This window comes from Oryctolagus cuniculus, chromosome 20 (assembly GCF_964237555.1).
Source record: "Oryctolagus cuniculus chromosome 20, mOryCun1.1, whole genome shotgun sequence".
Taxonomy (NCBI): domain Eukaryota; kingdom Metazoa; phylum Chordata; class Mammalia; order Lagomorpha; family Leporidae; genus Oryctolagus; species Oryctolagus cuniculus.
The window spans coordinates 23,204,971-23,223,489 of NC_091451.1; the positions used below are offsets into that span (position 1 = coordinate 23,204,971).

The 18,519-nt window shown below is 48.3% G+C and overlaps 2 protein-coding genes across 4 annotated transcripts in view; one reads left to right on the forward strand and one right to left on the reverse strand.

Annotated features, from left to right (window-relative positions):
* Nucleotides 1–7,695, reverse strand: part of VIPAS39 (VPS33B interacting protein, apical-basolateral polarity regulator, spe-39 homolog) — a 32,448-nt gene extending 24,753 nt beyond the window's left edge. Inside the window, exons 1-4 of one of the 3 annotated variants that reach the window (XM_051825992.2) lie at nt 6,919–7,694; nt 4,410–4,502; nt 3,677–3,779; nt 909–1,055 (exon numbers count right to left, since the gene is read on the reverse strand). In XM_051825992.2, coding sequence (XP_051681952.1) covers nt 909–1,055; nt 3,677–3,779; nt 4,410–4,502 — 343 coding nt within the window. In that variant the 5' untranslated portion in view covers nt 6,919–7,694. Of the gene's footprint in view, nt 1–908; nt 1,056–3,676; nt 3,780–4,409; nt 4,503–6,918 lie in introns of all 3 variants that reach the window. The other 2 variants (XM_002719626.5, XM_008271985.4) reach the window with 2 other exon arrangements.
* A 52-nt stretch (nt 7,696–7,747) lies between these two features.
* On the forward strand, nt 7,748–16,621 carry AHSA1 (activator of HSP90 ATPase activity 1). The gene is made up of 9 exons (XM_002719625.5): nt 7,748–8,260; nt 9,418–9,608; nt 11,696–11,778; nt 12,168–12,285; nt 13,863–13,951; nt 14,829–14,957; nt 15,704–15,805; nt 16,079–16,130; nt 16,242–16,621. The coding sequence occupies exons 1-9, from the start codon at nt 8,181–8,183 to the stop codon at nt 16,412–16,414; spliced, it is 1,017 nt and encodes a 338-aa protein (XP_002719671.1). The 5' UTR covers nt 7,748–8,180; the 3' UTR covers nt 16,415–16,621.
* Nucleotides 16,622–18,519: the final 1,898 nt, after the last annotated feature.

Below are 18,519 nucleotides of genomic sequence, written 5' to 3' on the forward strand. Positions count from 1 at the left end.
GAGAATTAACTGAGTGAGCTATGGTGCCGGCCCCAAGAGAAAAATTTTTAATTGTCCTGGCCATTGAGGCCATTTGGGGAGTGAACCAGGGAACAGAAGATATCTGTCCTTCCCTCACCACCCACCCCTCACTCTTTCAAATAAAGATTTGAAACAAAGCAAAAAAAAAAAAGGGTCACTGTTTTCAATTCTTTCTGGTATACACCTAGAAGCGAAACTGTTGGAGCATATGGTAAGTCCAAGTTTAATTTCTGTGAACACATGCTATCCTATCTTCCAGAGTGGCTAAACCATTTCGTAATCTCACCAGCAATGCATAAGGGTTCCCAACAACAATGTACAGGAGTAAGGAGGAACTCTGATCCAGGCAATTTCTCTAATACCTGACAAAAGCTTAATGTCAGTTATATTCATCATGTTCTAGAAATCCTGTCCAATTTTCCTGAATTTCTCTCAGTACTTCCATTCCTAATACCTGGCTGCCAGCTCTAACGATAATTCTTTATCCTCCAGTGGCCTTTTTCTTCCAGAGTAAATGAGCATTTTTCTTTAAAAAGGAAAAAGTGGGGGAGGGGTGGTGCTGTGGCACAGCAGGTTAAAGCTGTTAAAGGTTTGAGTCGTGACTGCTCCACTTCCAATCCCGCTCTGTGCTCATGCGCCTGGGAAAGCAGAAGATGGCCCAAATCCCTGGGCCCCTGCGACCCACATGAGAGACCTGGAAGAGACTGCCAACTCTGGCCAGGTGGAGCAGTCATTGCAGCCATTTGGGGAGTGAAACAGTAGATGGGAAATCTTTCTCTGTCTCTCCTTCTCTCTCTGTCTCTGTAACTCTTTCAAATAAATAAATCTTAAAAAAAAAAAAAAAGGAAAAGAGGACTTTCTTTTTCTTTTAACCAATTACTCTTTACCTCTAAAAAAGCTACTCAAGGAGTAGGTAGAAGCAGGTTTGGGCAGCTGTGCACAGGAGGAGAAGCTGTTTCGGCTCTTTAGCTGTTCACGCCCCTCATGGGTAGACCCACTATTACCAGCAGTCTCTCTGATGGACCATGAGATACCTGCGAGATAGTAAGAACTAAATCAGTAATCCTCATCTCAAACAAATCTGTGACAGCCAACACTCAATGCATTCTGAAAGCTTTTCTCCAGAGGCCCCAATGCTTTGGCCAACATGGGCAGAGAGAAAAGAATCAAATATGCTAATCAACAGAAAAAGAGGCAGAGACGTGAGTAAATGGATCACAGGAAAGGAAATTCAAATGGCTTTAGACATGAACAGATGCTCAATCTTACTCTCAGCAACAGTATCACAAATTCAAAGTACAACGAGATACCATTAGTCTCCTGTAATACGGACAAAGATCCAAAAGCTTCATAATACACTCATCATCAAGCCTGTGAGAACTCAGAAACTTCCTACATTGCTGGTGGGAGTACTACCTCTGTGGAAGGCAACTGGCTAATATCTATCTAGTTCAGATATAAATATGCTATGCCAGTAATTCCACTCTAAAAATTGATCTTTTGTTTACATACACGGTCAGAATTCAAGGCTATAGAATAGGACCATAGAAAAGAAAAGACTGGAAATGATCTAAAGTTCACCCACAGTGCAATGGTTAAATAAACTGTTGTAAATTCATACAGTGTAACACCACGCTGCTACAAAAAAATAAGAAATTTGTTTAAATTCAGATAAGCTGTATTATCACATAAAAACAGCGAAGTATAAAGTGTGCTACTGCTATGTAAAACAGGGGTAACACACATTTCCTGCATGGGTGTTGTAGCTTTACCCACTGCAGGTTAAGCTGGCACTTGGGATGCCTGCATCCCATAGCGGAGTGCCAGTTCTGAGTCCTGACTACAAAGCGCATCAGATCACCTGCCTGCTAATGCATCTAAGAGGCGGCAAATGATGGCCCAAGTACTTGGGTTCCTGCCACTGGGCTTTGTCCTGCACCAACCCTGGCTCTTGAGGACATTTGGGGAGTTAACCAGGAGATGAAAGATCTCTGTTTCTCCATCTCTGTCACTCTGCCTTTCAAATAAATAAATAAATGAATCTTTAAAAAATATAGATATATTCCTATAGGTATTTCCAAATGGAAAAAGAAATCTTTAGATGAATTCATAAGAATCAAAAATACCAAATACTTTTTGAGAGGCAGGGACTGCAAACTAAGAAGATTCTAACAGAGTGATACAGCAAGTTCACTGTATACTTTCAGTACTTTTTAAATGTTTAAATCATGTTATATTTCCTATTAAAAAAACTTTTAACTAAAAATATTCCTTTTATTCATTTATTTATTTGAAAGGCAGAGTTACAGAGAGGCAGAGAAAGAGAGAGAGAGAGAGAGGTTTTCCATCTGCTGGTTCACTCCCCAAGTAGCTGCAACAGCCAGAGCTGAACTGATCTGAAGCCAGGAGCCAGGTGCTTCTTCTGGGTCTACCACACGGGTGCAGAGGCCCAAGCACTTGGGCCATTTTCTACTGCTTTCTCAGGCCATAGCAGAGAGCTGGATTGGAAATGCAGCAGCCAGGACACGAACTGGCACGCGTATGGGATGCCAGTAACAGCTTTACCTGCTACACCACAGCGCCGGCCCCACTAAAAATATTTCTTAAAGCTCAGACAGACTCTGCGAAGACATTCAGTGGTACCATGTAACAGCTGGCAGTAAGGTTTGGCAGCTAGGGAAGTCAGTTCTGTCAACCAGTTATGAACATCTAAATCAGCAGTTCCCCCAACAAACTACATATTCAAATCACCTGTAATGCTTACTAAAAATGGAAACATCCCCGTCTCAGAGTTCCCCCAAGACCTAGTGAATCAGGCTGTCTGGGGTAAAGCCCAGGACTCTTGTTATTTCAACAGGCACCTCAAATGACTCTGAAACAGCCAGCCGAGAATCAGCACTAGATTCCAAAGCCTCGGAGGACAAGCTGGAAGATGTGTACACAAGCTGTCCATCAAAACAAAGAAGAAGATAAGCTGTTGGCAGCAAATCAACAATTCCAAATAAAATAGTTTTTATTTTTATCCTTTAAGATATTTTGCTGCTGATATTTTTAATGCGTTCTTTTTTTTTGTAATTTCATTCAAAATATATGTCTAATTTGATCCATTAAAAAAAATTAGCACTAGGTGTCTGGCATTGTAACACAGCACTTTAAGCCACCACCTGCCACACAGGCATCCCACACTGGATTGCCAGTTGGAGCCCCTGCTGCTCTTTTTCTGATGCAGCTCCCTGGTCCTGTGCCTGGGAAATCAGCAGAAAATGGCTGAAGTGTTTGGGCCCCTGACACCCACGTGGGAGATGTGGATGGAGTTCCTGGCTCCTGCCTTCATCCTGGCCCACTGTTGTGGCCACCTGGAGAGTGAACCAGCAGATGGAAGAGATCTCTCTCTCTTTTCTGTCACTGTCTTTCAAATAAATAAATCTTAAAAAAAAGAAAAAAAAAAGAAAAAAAAGAATCAGTGCTACGACAGCAGACCCCCAGAGCCACATGGGAACCACTGCTGCACTTCTCCAGTGACCTTCTCTGGGGTTACATTTCCAGACGTACGCTCCTTCCCTTTCCTGACCAGTGTTCAGGAGACAGCCACTGGGGCCTTCCTTGGTAACAAGGACTCTACAGAGCAACGCCCTCCTAGGCTTCTTCTACTTACTTCCCACAGGCTCCCCGCTCCAGCTGACTCGCTCCAGGTCGTCGTCATCATCATCGTCCACGAAGTCCCGAAGGCTGTTCACTGCCCGCTTGGACTCCTTTAACTACAAAGGGACATAATGAAGGGTGCTCAGGCGGTCTTCACTTCCCACTTCTCTCTTCAACAACCAAGGAGGCCGAGCAATGAGGATGTGAAAATGACCAACTCTTCACACTTTCATTCTGCAATCTAGAGTGTACCCTACCACACAGATGCCAAAAAAAGCTTTTTAGCCAACTTTACAGTCTAACAGTAAAAGAGCTGGGGGAATCAAGGCCACGTTGCTATATTCCTCGTAATGACTTGATGTATAAACCTGAGCAGATTTATTCAGTTCTCCAAAAACGAGTCTGCTTTTCTGTTTGTAAAATAGACCCAATAAAGATGAATCTAGCAACCAGGTTCATATTTCAGAAATAATAAATTATAATACATGAATAAAAAACGTGGGGTTCTTAAAAAATGAAAGGAATAGATCATCTGAACAGGATAAAGCAGCAAAGACAGAGTCGAGTCCTACAATCTGTCTGGCTCTTTCCTAAGCTTTTTCTCCATATGTTTTTCTAACCCAAAACATTCCTGAGTCTAATGGGGACAGGGTCGAAAATCAGGTTCCTAGGATGCAAGGAGAGGTCATTTTAGAGTGGCATTGTGGAGGAGGTGTGACCTTGAGCAACTATTTGTGGAAACCTACCTGTGAAAGCTCATCATCTTCATCATCAAAAGTGAAAGCCTTGAACTTGGAGCTATTCCAGTATTCCTCCTCATCACCCTTTGTCCGACTCATCTAAAATGAGAGGAAGACAGATACGTGGCCCTTTCTGTCTTCGCACACACACACCAACTCATAACACCCCCCCACACAAGAGCTTCCACTACTAACTGCTCCAAGGTAATAGGGATTTAGAAAAGAAGCCAATAAAGCAAATACTTGAACCAGCCATAAAAATCAGACTCCTGGGTCTCCAACTGATCCAATCATACTTTTGATCCTGTAGTCACCCAGAAGTAATCATTGTTCTAGAGCACCTACTTTGTTCAAGGCATTCTCTCAAGTGTTGTAAGGATATAAAGAAGTGCAAGACACAGTTAATCTCCTGAAGGACCCTACAACAGAGCTGAAGTACTCAGCACAGATGTACATGAAGGTAACAGTACAAGGCAGGCAAATGCTGTCAGAATCCATTAAGAAGACAGGTGTTTGGTGCAGTAGTTACGTCACTACTTGGCACATTCCCAGTCTATACGGGAGTGCCTGAGTCAAGTCTGGGTTCCTCCACGTCTTATCCAGCCCCTGCTAATGTGCACCCTGGGAAGCTGCAGATGATGGCTCAGGTACTTGGGTTCCTGACACCTACGTGGAAGACCCAGACTGACTCTGGGCTCCTGATTTTGGCCTGGCCCAGCTCTGGCTGATGTAGGCATTTAGTGAGTGAACTGGCAGAAGGAATATCTCTGTCTCTCTTTCAAATAAATAAATTACAATTAATCCACCACAAACGTTGCTGCAGACACAGAGAAACAGATTAATAACTGCATTCATGTATTCAGCATGTATCTACCGAGTACCATCTCTGAGGCACCGTTCTAGGTTTGAGGATACTTCCGTGAATAAAATGGACAAAGAACCTTCTCGCCCATGTGCTTCTTAAGTGCCTGAAAGAACGAAAGCAAAGCAATTCAAAGAAGAATGATCACGGCTGTATCTTCAAATTATGATTTTTTTTTAAACAACCGCTGGCCAGAGTATGAGAAATGAGGACATAGCCAAGAAAAGAAAGTATGTAAGAAATCAATCAGAAAACCACAAGTCTTTCTCACAACTACTCTAAAACTAGATTTCACCCTGCAAAAACAAGTTTTACCCTAGAATTACAAACTAAACTATCAATGCCAAGTAAGTCAGAGCCAAGAACCAAGTATTAAAACTTTCTAGCACCAAAAATCACCTCCAAAGCAATCGATTCGCTTTTCCTCTTATTTCAACAGCAGCTTTCTCAGTAAAAGCTCATCACAGTGGCCCTGTTGAGGCTTTCGATGACTCTTACACTCTGCTCTTGCTTCCTGGCATTTTCAACTCAGAGGACACGGGGTAGGCAAAGGTATGGTCCAAACCTTCTCTAGCTGGTCCCTTCCCAAGGCAGACATCACTAACTGATTTCTGCTGAACCCAGATGTGCCTTTTAAACCCTTTTCTAAGTAAAAATTAAGAAACAGCTGCTGACGACACAAGCACAGGCATTGTAGTCAAGCACCCTTGAGCTGAAATCTTGGTTTCTCCAATTCTGAGCAAACTACACTTAAGCCTTGGAGAAAATTACATCCTAACTCATGGGTTGGACTGAAAAACAGAGAGGACTCAGGAAACACTTCACAGTGCTTAGCACAAAGGAAACACTAAATGTTTGTTCCTTTTCCTGTTAGGTATCTTACCCCTTCTCTCTTGGTGTCCTTACCTGTAAAATGGCCATAACAAATGAACTACCTCATAGGGATGATATGAAGATTAACCCATTAATACATGTAAAGTGCTTAGTGACTGACACAAAATTAACGCTCAGTATTAACTTGTATTACTAATAAGCCATGCCAATACCTTGGAATAAGTTAGAGAAGTATCTTTAGCAAATCCCAAAGATTAAAAAATAAACAATATAAAAGCACTGAAAGCGTGCACAAATGCTGAAGATGTGTGCAGAACACAAGTCTCTAGCACATGTGCAAGGTCGTAAAGCACAGTCCTCAGTCACTTGCTCCTCCAAATACTCCTGCAAGGCAGGCCGCACGGACTCCTGTTCCGTGTCACTGATGAGGAAAGTCAGACACCAAAGGATCAAACACCACCACCACTTGGTTAATCAATCAGTCCCACAGCAAACTAGGTAACCCAGGTTTTCTGGCTCCTAGACCAGTCCCACAGTTTCCCACGGTCCTTCCGACCACCTGCTTTTCACTCCCGGGACAACTGGGCAGATCGTCCCTCCACCACGGGCAGCATCCACAGAGAGGCCCCGAACGTTTCTAACAACTCAGCCGGCATCAGGAGTCCTGCAACCTCAACCGTCCCACGGCAGTGCCGAGCTGACCCTATCGTGTACTCCGAGCACCAGAAGAGAACCCAGATTGACCCGGCAAGCGAAGAGACACGATTCGAAAGCTCTAGAAGTTACAAAGCAACCAGGCAGTTGTTAAAGACGACTGACCAAGGTGCTTCCACATGATTTAAAATAGTTCAGAGGCCGGTCCTTGGCGTCACCTGTTTACTCAGTCCACCAGGGAGGGTGACAGATCCGAGGTGAGAACAGGAACACGACGTAGGAGAACAGAGGGATGTTAGGAAAAAAGAAAAACAAAAGAAAAAAAAAAAAAAACCACAACCAAGACGCTCCCTGCCTCCGGACACTCCAGAAACCATCTACTGAAACGTCACACTCGGTTTCAACTCGATCATCTTTCGAGCCAGCTGAGGTGCGGTTTGTGACCCGAGACCAGGGACAGGGGGGTTACGGGTCAAAACACGCTGACTCCGGGGCGAACGTCCAGGAAGCCTTCGGCCGCCACCGCCAGAGCCAAGCGGAACCTTGACAGAGTAAATGCTGGTTAAGAAACAAACGCTGGGGGCTCCCTCGCAGCCCCGCCGGCTCCCAAGGGTCGCCCCGGCTCCAAGAATCCGGCCTCAATGGGGAGGAGGTGTAGGGATGCCTCAGAGAGGGGAAGGATGCGGAGATAAGCGACCCGAGGGCCTTGGGACACCCTCACCTCTTCCACATCGAGCCCTCCCTCTCAGGACAGCGACAGCGTCCGCCGCTACCGGACGAGCCTTTCTAGTCAGGCTGTGCGGCATAGGAAGGGGCGGAAGGAGGCGGTCGTGAAGGGCGGGGTGGCGCCATGGAGGGATGGCTAAAGAAAGAGGTCGCAGGGCACGTTGGAAGTTGTAGTTCCGCTGCCTATTGTGTAAGGCGCAGTCCCGGGAGACCACGGGGCTCCTGAACTACAGCCCCCAGAAATCCGAGCGAGACACTTCTACGTCATTTCCTTTACTTTCAGCTCGACCTTCCGCGGTTATCCTGAGGGTCACTTAAGACTACAACTCCCATGAGGCTCAGTAAGGCCGAATTAGAGTCCAGGGAAACAATGGGACGTGTTCTCTCTGTTTTCACGGGCGAGGAATGGTCGTGCGAGGTTTATTTCCGGCTTCTTTGAGGGCTTAACCGAGGGAGCTTCAAGGAACTCTAGAACGGACGGAACCTACGGTCAGTCTGGCTGGAACGGAAGTAGTCGGTGAAAGTGGGGAGGAGCCGGAAGTCAAGGCGGGGAGGGGTTGGGGGTGGAGGGAAAAGCAAGCCAGAAGGTGCTGCGGCCGCTTCTAGTAGTTTCCAGGCGCTGCTGGGCGGCTGGGACCAAGAGGTCCTGAGGCTGTTGCTGCGGCTGCTCGGGAGCTGGTGGCGGCGAGATTGGAAAGCTGATGGCCAAGTGGGGTGAGGGCGACCCACGCTGGATCGTGGAGGAGCGGGCGGACGCCACCAACGTCAACAACTGGCACTGGTGAGAGCCAGAAAGGCAGGCCGCAGGAGCGATGCGTCCACGCTGGGATTTCAAGGTTGCTGGAATCTCGGCCCGGACAGAGTTGAGGCGGAGGCAGCCCCGCCCGGAGATGGAGATGAGGATGGGTACTTCCCGTGGCAGGGGTCCGTAGTCCCAGGCCTCCGCAGCTGAGGTCACTGGCTTAGTGTTTGGGGTGAGGGGGGCCCCGTCGTGGAAGGCTGCGTCCCAGGAGAGGGGCTTCAGAGAGCCCGAAAGGAAGGCCCTGGCCGCAGCATCCAGCCTGAGCCGGGCGATGCTTCCTGCACGTGGCCGGAAGAACCCGAGAACCCCAAACCCTCGCTGTTGGCGGCTTAGGGTGGGCGAAATTATATCAGTGCTAGGGTACCGCTGCCTCGGGCTAGCAAATGCAGCTTTGCCACGTGTAGTGCAGGTTGTTCCCAGAGCTCCGTGATGCTGCACAGCCTGCCGCCTCTCACCCGGAACTGTTAGGTCGCCTGTGTTGGTAACTCCAGGTTGCCGGGCAGCGTGGTTTGATAAAAGCCTGCCCCTTCATCTAAAGTCTTCCAGAAGGAATGCTAGCTTCCATTTGAATCCTGCTGAGCTTTGCTCACACCGTTGGCTGTACTTGGACTTAGTTGCAAATTTCGCTGTTATTTTATAGGTAGTAAGTAGGAAGGGGCACGGGGAGATTCTTCGCTATAGCAAGGCCTGTCTCCTTCTTCTTGACGTACTTAGAGTACCTGATGCAATTTTTGTGGTTTGCTCTGAAGCCCTGTAGAACGTGTAGGGCATTTACAGTGCTAAAGAGGTCAAGGTTCTGTTGCACTAAGATAGAGTGAACCTTTTCATTGTATCTTCCACGAACTTCCTCAAGAATCCTGGCTTGTGTGCGGTTTTCCACTTGGTCAAACGAGGGCGCCCTAGGAAAGTGTCAAGTCAGCCTTGCACCATGCTGAGACAGGAGCGCATACTTTTCCTTCAGCTCGCGCTGCTCTGCGCGGCTTTGTCTTTGGTAGCTAAAATCAGTCCTGGGGCTTCCTGAAAGAAAGCCGCGTGTTTGTGGGCCTTGTGGAGTGGAACTGAGGAGGGCTTGGTCAGGCCTCCTTTCCTTTGCGCTCTCTTGAATGCTGGTCCGTAGCTGTGTTTCTCTTTTGCAGGACAGAGAGGGATGCTTCAAATTGGTCCACAGATAAGCTGAAAACATTGTTCCTGGCAGTGCGGGTGCAGAATGAGGAGGGCAAGTGTGAGGTGACAGAAGTGAGCAAGCTTGATGGAGAGGCGTCCATTAACAATCGCAAAGGCAAACTCATCTTCTTTTATGAGTGGAGCATCAAACTCAACTGGACAGGTAAGCCTAGGCTGGGCTGTCAGGGAAGAGGTTAACTGTTTCGGTTGGCAGGAGCTGAACAGAACAGTTAGGGAGGAGTTACAGTGCTACTTTGAGGTCTGCATGAGGCAGTCTCAGTAGCTGGAATTTCTTCCAACACCATGGGACACCAAAGGATTTTTTTCTTTGTGGGTCTTGTTAGTCCCCACCAGTGAAGTGGTTGTGTCCTGGCATCTTGGGGCTTGGGTCTGTGTTGGGACACAGAAGGTGTTGACTTTCCCAAACTAGCTACATTTGCTTTTGTTTTTGTCTTGATTTTTTTTGTGTCTCAAGTGTGAACATAACAGGTTAGACTACAGTGCTAATGAAGCTTGCCTGTAACTGTAATTTGGAGCTGTTTTATGTATCTTCTGGTTTAATCCCTTCTGTGGGCTTTAAGAAAGAATTGAGGCCATGCATACACCCCACTTGGGTGGTCCTAACCATTGGGAAGCTGAGTTTTAAAAGGCAGCAAAGTTACAGTGTGTGAGCCACACCTGCTGTCTGCATGGGGTGAAGCGTGAAACAACCTTGTGCGTCATTTCTTTCTGAAATGAATGACAATAAAGAGGGGATGGAATAGATATGTCTGCCCATGATTTTTTTGTTTGTTTCTTAAAATATGCCAGAAGCATTGTGGTCTGGAGAGACTGTAGGTATCATCTTATCTCGCCCAGTGCCCTTTGTACAGATTGAGGAACTGAGGCCCGGAGAAGTGAAGGTGAATGTTGAGTAAGCTTGAGAGTCAGTTTTGCCTGTAGCTTAGTGTACTAGCACTTGTTCCTTCAAAGCACTCATTATATACAGTCGCTAAATGAAAACCACGGGGCATAATTACCAGGAAGATGGGATTAGGGACACAGCATCCCAAAACTTGACAATATATTTTTTTTTTTAAATTTGAGAAACCCCTCCCATCATTGGTTCACTTCCCAAATATCTACAAGGTTGGGCCAAAGCTGGGGGCAGGAAACTCAGTGCAGGCCCCCCAGCGTGTGTGGCAGGTACCCTGTTACCTGAGCCGTCAACACTGCCTCCCAAAGTATGCCTTAGCAGCAAGCTGGAGTCGGGAGCCAGAGCAGGGTGTCGAAGCAGGCGCTCGAGTGTAGGAGCAGTCTCTACTGCTAAGCTAAATGCCCACCCCAATGTCAAATTTTTATTTTTTTAGAGAGTGAGTTTCCCTCTGCCGATTCACTCGGCAACAGCTGCTGCTGGGCCAAGGGCCCAGTGTAGACCTCCGACATGGGTGTCAGAGACGCAGTCACCTGGGCCATTCCTGCCACCTCCTAGGGTCTGCATTACCAGGAAGCTAGCAGGGAGCCAAGCATCGGATCCAGGCACCCTGCTACAGGATGCAGGTGTCTTAACTGCTAGACCGAACACCTGCCCCCACCTTTTTAAAAACAGAGGAACTAAAAATTTGTTAAATGATATGGAAAACATAAATATTGCAGTAAATATGGTGGTTTTTCTTGAAAAAGACCTGATACTGACTTGTGGCAGTGGACACCTCAAGGGTTGCATCTTGAGGGCCATTGTGACAGGAGGGTCAGTGCAATCTGAAGGAACGTTAAAACAGCAGGTGTGGATTGTAACACACTTGGACTGAGACCATTGGAGATAGGTGTCTGAAGTTGAAGTGGGTTTTGTGTAATCCTATGCAGGTCAGTTTAGTTGGGTGTGTTTTTCATGGTTCACCTGGTGTTTCCAACTCTGAACTCCTTGTGATTTCTCCCTGATACATGGATCACATTGGAGTAAACTCATATTTTCAAAACAAGTGTTCTGGCAGAACCGTTGACCCACATCCTCCAGTAGAATTCCTGCCAGTGCCCAGTCCGTGGAACGCTTGGTCCCACCCTGAAGTAACACAGTTGGTCTCTAGCAATCCGGTGACAAAAGACATTTCTCGGAGAAGCGTTGATTGCATTTGGCACCGGCATTCTCCGAGTCTCAGAGTGAAGGTCTAGCTGTCTGAAAGAAGCTGAACTGGGACGGTAGTTAGGTCCCTGGAGCAGAGAGCTTGCCTGCAAAAGAGGGGACTACTGATAGTGCATTGTTTTTGACAGGTACCTCGAAATCAGGAGTCCAGTACAAGGGACATGTGGAGATCCCCAATCTGTCTGATGAAAACAGCGTGGACGAAGTGGAGGTTTGTGCTTCCTAACTCGCTCTGAGTCCTCCGTATCTTCTTAGCCTCAGATGAGAACAGTGACTCATTTAAGATGAGTAGTCCAGGCTTGCCCCGTCCAGAACCCCACTCGCAGATACTCTGCAGGTATCGGGTACGATTGGAAGCCTCCACAGCAACTTGGTTGGTTTAATCTCTTTGCTTTGGCTAATAACCCCGTGGGTCTAACATCAGCCTCCTTTGCCTTGGCAGGCAGGACTTGGGAAGGAACACACGTGGGGGCTGTGTAAATGTCCCGCCCTCACATGTTTCCCTTGGAGACGTCAGCTGTCACCTGACTGCTCAGCACTCACCTTGCATGATGGGGTGTCCTGCAAGTTACTTACGCCGCCTTCTGCTCTTTCACTCAGATTAGTGTGAGCCTTGCCAAAGACGAGCCTGACACAAATCTCGTGGCCTTAATGAAGGAAGAAGGGGCGAAACTTCTGAGAGAAGCAATGGGAATTTACATCAGCACCCTCAAAACAGGTACCCCTTGAGGAGCTGGTGTTCACCTGGAGACTGCGTAAAGGGCCTGCCAGTCCTTTCTCTGGAAGATGGGTAAAGCTTTGGGGGATGGCGCTGATTTGACCTTGAAGCGTAGCGCCCAGTAAGGGAAAGATGCAGAGCTGCATGGAGCAGTGTGCTGATGACAGAGCTGCTGGCCAGTCCAGACTGAGGTGTGCCCAGTGTCAGATGCACAACAGATTTGAAAGAGTGGGTACCCTCCCCCCAGAAAAGTAAAGTATTTCAATACCCTCAATGTTGATAACATGTTGAAATGGTAGTAAGGGAATATTGGGTTAAATATACTCTTATGATTAATTTTACTTGTTTTATTTAACTTTCTAAAGTGGATTCTAGAAGATTTAGGATTATATTTGAGGCTCACCTTGTATTATCACCTGACAGTGCTGATCCAGACTGGCCATCCCTGGACTCGTTATCTGCGTGTGGTCCTGAACTGTCCTGGATATGCGTTCTAGAGGGAAGGGTACAGTGAAGGTTGGGCACGTGGGAGACAGCTCCAGCCCCCTTCTTCTCCCCAGCTGCCTGCAGTGGTACTAAGCTGGAAGCCAAAGGCTGGAACGAGGAACTCAGTCTAGGTCTCCCATGTGAATGGCAGGAACTCAATTACTTAAACCATCACTTGTTACCTCCCAGGTTCTGCATTAGCAGGAAGTGGGAGCCAGGTGCAGAAAGAACCGTGTTTCTCCAGTGTGGGACATGAGCATCTTAACGTGTGCTTTAACTGCTAGGCTAAGCACTTGCTCCTGAGGTGCCATTTCTGCAGTTTGTTCTGATCCTGGTGTTAGGGTACGTGTTGTAAAGGGAGCCAGCGTAGGACACAGGACCCCTTCAGAGGGGGAAGCGTATCCCAGTGTCATAATGACTTGTGGCCGTTGTATGGAGGTCAGGCAGCATGGAGGGAGGGGACAGTCTGTATCATGGTAACTGGCACTCACGTTTTTTAAAGATTTATTTATTTGAAAGAGTTACAGAGAAGAGAGGGAGAGGACATCTTCTATCTGCTGGTTCACTCCCCAAATGAATGCAATGGCCAGGGCTGGGCCAGATCAAAGCCAGAATCCAGGAGCTTTTTCCCGGTCTCCCACATGGTTACGGGGTCCCAAGCACTTGGGCCATCATCCATTGCTTTTTGGAGCATATCAACAGGGAGCTGGATCAGAAGTGGAGCCGCACCCATATGGGATGCCGGCACCCCAGGGAGCATCTTTACCCACTACCTCCCAGGCCACAAGCAGGCCCTGTAACTGGCATTCTTGAAGTCACTGACTTCCACAGTAGATCTCACCTACATTAACAAGCTGTAATGCTTCCATTTGAGCCAGGGGTTATTTTTAAACTAACCGCAGTGAACATAGCACATCTTGTAGCATACACAGCAGTTGGCATAGACCAAAGGTAGAGATACAAGATAGACCATGTCTTCTGGTCATGGACCTCACTTTGGGTTAGGACATCCCTGTCTGTCAAGCTGTCATGAAGCCCCAGGTCTCAGCTACTAAAAAGTAACTTCCACGAGCTGGATTTTGTCTTTACAGAGTTCACGCAGGGCATGATCTTGCCTACAATGAATGGAGAGTCAGTAGACCCAGTGGGACAGCCAGCACTGAAACCCGAGGAGCGCAAGGTAAGTTGGCTTGCACGTGATGGGCTGGCGGGCTGTCCGCGAAAGGCAGTGCAAAGCTGCCTCCTCTTTAATTCCACTTCTCAGCTCTTTCTGTGACCCTGATCTCCAAGCCAGAACAGCCTATGGTCTGCCACTGGCACTTTATAGAGTCTACAATATGTAGGCATATGTCCATCTTTAATATGGCTTTTATTCATTTATAGCAAAATGTGGCTTTTATTCCTATATTGCAACCTCCAGAGCAAATGGAAGCTCTCAGGGACTTCACACGGTGACTCTTGATTGCATTCAGCACCAGTTAAGAGGTTGTGAGCGCAGAATGGTGTTCACCATAGACGCAGCTCTCCTCACTGGAGTGCTGACGTTTGGCATCAGGATACCAAGGGTTAGATCACTGACATCACTCACCAAGAGCTGGTTGGCGGCACTGCATTTGCAGGTGAGCCAGTGTTTCAGCGAGATGGAGTCAGTGGTTCGGGCTCAGCGCTTGGTTTGGAGCCCAGTTGCCCTTCTGCCAGCTCTAAAGGATGTCCAGGATGTAGGGAGAAAACTGCTTCCAGCTACAGAGCCATAGAGATTCTGTTTGAGAATCACACTGAGTGCTCCAGAATGCCTGGTGATTGGACTTGACCTTCGGCTGATGGGTTTTTTAATGAGCACCAGAGTCTTCCTCCTAGAGTGGTTGTTTTCTGTGAGAATTGAGGATGTTTCTGGAAAAGTTCTCTTCATAACTGAAACACACACAGATTCCCTCCAACCCTCTTATCCCTAGAGGTGAATGGCTTTGTGGAAGTGAATGGTAGAGCTGCCCCCAGGGCCATGGTGACTGAAGGTCACCGTTGCCCTCCACTGACCATTTTCACTGCCACTTTCACAGGCTAAGTCTGCTCCTGCAAAAACCCAGGCCAAACCTGTTGGTGTCAAAATCCCCACTTGTAAGATCACCCTTAGAGAAACCTTCCTGACATCACCAGAGGAGCTCTATAGAGTGTTTACCACCCAAGAGGTAAGCGTGCGCTTGTCCCTCAGGCCCCGGGCCGCCTGTGTGCCAGGTCCTCGGCGTGCAGAGGTACTGATGTCTGGAGCCCGGAGGCCTTCCTGATACAAGCAGAGGCAAAGGAAAAACAGCTTTGTTAACCCTCTTAGACTAGATCTGCTCCTCCGGTTTTCTCTTCAGTGCTAGTGTTGGGTCAATAAGTGGGACTCACTGAATTGTTGTTAGGAAAGTGAGTGGGAGCCGGCGCCGTGGCTCACTAGGCTAATCCTCCACCTTGCGGCGCCGGCACACCGGGTTCTAGTCCCGGTCGGGGCGCCGGATTCTGTCCCGGTTGCCCCTCTTCCAGGCCAGCTCTCTGCTGTGGCCAGGGAGTGCAGTGGAGGATGCCCCAAGTGCTTGGGCCCTGCACCCCATGGGAGACCAGGAGAAGCACCTGGCTCCTGCCATCAGATCAGCGCAGTGCGGCGGCCATTGGAGGGTGAACCATCGGCAAAGGAAGACCTTTCTCTCTGTCTCTCTCTCTCTCACTGTCCACTCTGCCTGTCAAAAAATAAAAAAAAAAAATTAAAAAAAAAAAAGGAAAGTGAGTGGGTCGGAAGTAATGGCATCGTGGGTTCAGAAAGGATCCCTGGAGTCCAAGCCTGGAGTGTAGTGGAAGAGGATGGGGGGAGACGAGACGTGCGGGGAGGCACGCGGCGCTTGTCCCTGGGTCCCGCTGAGAGCCGTGCATCTTCTCCCCGCCTGCTTTCCTGCAGCTGGTCCAGGCCTTCACCCACGCTCCTGCAGTGTTAGACGCAGACAAAGGTGGGAAGTTTCACATGGTAGACGGCAACGTCTCTGGGGAATTCACCGATCTGGTGAGTACCTGCTGGCCCCAGCCCCAGGTTTTGGAGCTGCCTTTGGTCAGATGAGTGAATTTTCTCAGCTCTGTAGGTAAAATTTAAGGCTTTAATCTCTGGTTAATAAAACTATGTTTTGTTTAGGTTTTCAAAAGAATGCTGTGATTTGAATTCTCTGCAAGTAATACAATTGCACAGGATAGAGTCAGTGTGAGAGGCAGATGGCTAATCCTAACTAGGACTGGGTACATTGTAGTCTACGCTATAGGCTGAGCTCTCTGATCATTTTAGGTCCCTGAGAAACATATCGTGATGAAGTGGAGGTTTAAATCTTGGCCAGAGGGTAAGCACACTTCTTTACTGCCATACCCCAGAACCTTTGCTTCTCCTCTTAGTCGTAAGCCCAGGTGGAAACCCTGGATTTGAAACCTCCCTCCCCTCTGCCTTTTCCCAGGGCACTTTGCCACCATCACCTTGACTTTTGTTGACAAGAACGGAGAGACAGAGTTATGCATGGAAGGCCGTGGCATCCCTGCTCCCGAGGAAGAGCGGACGCGGCAGGGCTGGCAGCGGTACTACTTCGAGGGCATCAAACAGACCTTTGGCTATGGCGCACGCTTGTTCTAGCTCCGGCCTGCCCTACACTTCAGTCCAGCCCTGTCCTGATGGGCTTGTGACTTGCAGGATTGCACCATCCCAAACGCTAACTTGGGGCTGGGGCCCTTCCCCTCCACATACATACACCTTGGGTTTGTGCATGTTTTCTGCTGGGTGGGGTCAGAGGGTGATTTCTTTTTTGTGTACATACGCTAAATAAACATAATTTTAAAAACACACATGTCTGCAACCTGGGCTGATTGGCTGTTCTGCTGAATACTGGAGGTGCTGGGAGTGGTGTGCCAGAGGGCGGGGGCTCCACACCCCCACCAGCAGCAGCTTGCCATATCCATCTCCATCTGACTGTTCTTCTGTAGTCAAGTTTCCTAGTAGGTTCTAACTTGCAGAAAGTTGGAGGTTGGAAGGGCTCCTCTGCACCCTGGGTGAGCCTTGATGGTTAGAGGCCTGAAGGGAGCCTGCTGCTCATGGCCAGGCGTTCCTGAGCTAGCCTTCTCAGACTGCCTGGTACAAGGGTTCTGCCTGATGACACTGACTGCAGGGGACGGTTGGTGCTAGCAGCAAGCAGTGCTGGCACTCCACTGTCGGGTGGAGGTGGCTTTCTGAGCTGCCCACTCTCCAAGGATTCTCTGTAGTAGAGAGTCAGCAGGTGCTGGCCAGATGTGTTGGAAACCTAGAGAGTCCTACCCTGTGCTGCTGTGTACTGAACAGTTACCACGTGTTAAAACTACAGCAAGCAGTTGGCTAGCATTTGCTCATTTAACTCCCCTAACAGCCCTAGGGAGAAGGTATTGCCTCCCTTGTTAAACAAAAACTTAGGCCTTGGATTTCATAAATAACATCTTCGATCCAAGAACTGATCAGCAAAGGTGGGGTTTGGCACAAAGACCTTTGCAGAGTCATGCTGAAGTGTGAACTATTTGTCATTCACAAAGAGAAGCTGATGTGTTTCTGATAGACCAGGGGGACTTCAAAAAGTCCCCGTGGGGGCCTGCAGTGTGATGCAGCAGCTTAACCTGTCGCCTGAGACACCAGCATCCCATAGGTGCTCCAGTTCAAGCCTTACCTGTTCCACTTAACCATCCAGCTCACTGCTAATGCACCTGGGAAAGCAGCAGATGGCCCAAGGATTTGGGCCCCTGCCACCCATGTTGGGAGACCTCAGTGGAGTTCCAGCTTCAGCCTGGCCCAGCCCTGGCTGTTGTGGTCATTTGGGGAGTGAATGAGCAGATAGATGGGGATCTCTTTTTAACTCTTTCAAGTAAATAGATCTTTAAAATATATATATGTGTGCCAGCGCCGCGGCTCACTAGGCTAATCCTCCGCCTTGCGGCGCTGGCACACCGGGTTCTAGTCCCAGTCGGGGCGCCAGATTCTGTCCCGGTTGCCCCTCTTCCAGGCCAGCTCTCTGCTGTGGCCAGGGAGTGCAGTGGAGGATGCCCCAAGTGCTTGGGCCCTGCACCCCATGGGAGACCAGGAGAAGTACCTGGCTCCTGCCATCGGATCAGCGCGGTGCGCCGGCCGCAGCGCACTAGCCGCGGCGGCCATTGGAGGGTGAACCAACGGCAAAGGAAGACCTTCCTCTCTGTCTCTCTCTCTCACTGTCCACTCTGCCTGTCAAAAAATTAAAAAAAATTAAAATATATATGTGTGTGTATGCATATGTAAAAGATAATTTGTATTTTCCATGAACTTTGAAATTCCTCATATTAGGTACCGCTCCTGGAGTAGAAAATTCCAGACCTCTTAGTACCCCTGAAAAAGGAAGAACAGAATGACCTCATTAAGAGTATTTCTAAATGCCTGTTAACACTAAGTTTGCTGGGGCCAGTGCTGTGGCATAGTGAAGGAAGCTGCTGCCCACAGTGCCAGTATCCCATATGGATGCTGGTTTGAGTCCTGCTGCCCCACTTCTGATCCAGCTCACTGCTAACGCACCTAGGAAAGCAGTGGAATATAGTCCAAGTGCTTGGGCCCCTGCACCCATACGGGAGACTGGAAAGAAGCTCCTGGTTTTAGATCCACTCATTTCCAGCCATTGCGGCCATTTGGGGAGTGAACCAGCGGATGGAAGACCTCTCTCGCTGCCTCTAACTCTGCCTTTCAAATAAATAAAT

Bases quoted from the DNA above. Each gene is read 5' to 3' on its own strand.
- AHSA1 (XM_002719625.5), top strand. From the start codon at position 8,181: ATGGCCAAGTGGGGTGAGGGCGACCCACGCTGGATCGTGGAGGAGCGG. The intron at 8,261-9,417 runs GTGAGAGCCAGA...TCTCTTTTGCAG, and splicing joins AACGTCAACAACTGGCACTG to GACAGAGAGGGATGCTTCAA. The intron at 16,131-16,241 runs GTAAGCACACTT...GCCTTTTCCCAG, and splicing joins GTTTAAATCTTGGCCAGAGG to GGCACTTTGCCACCATCACC.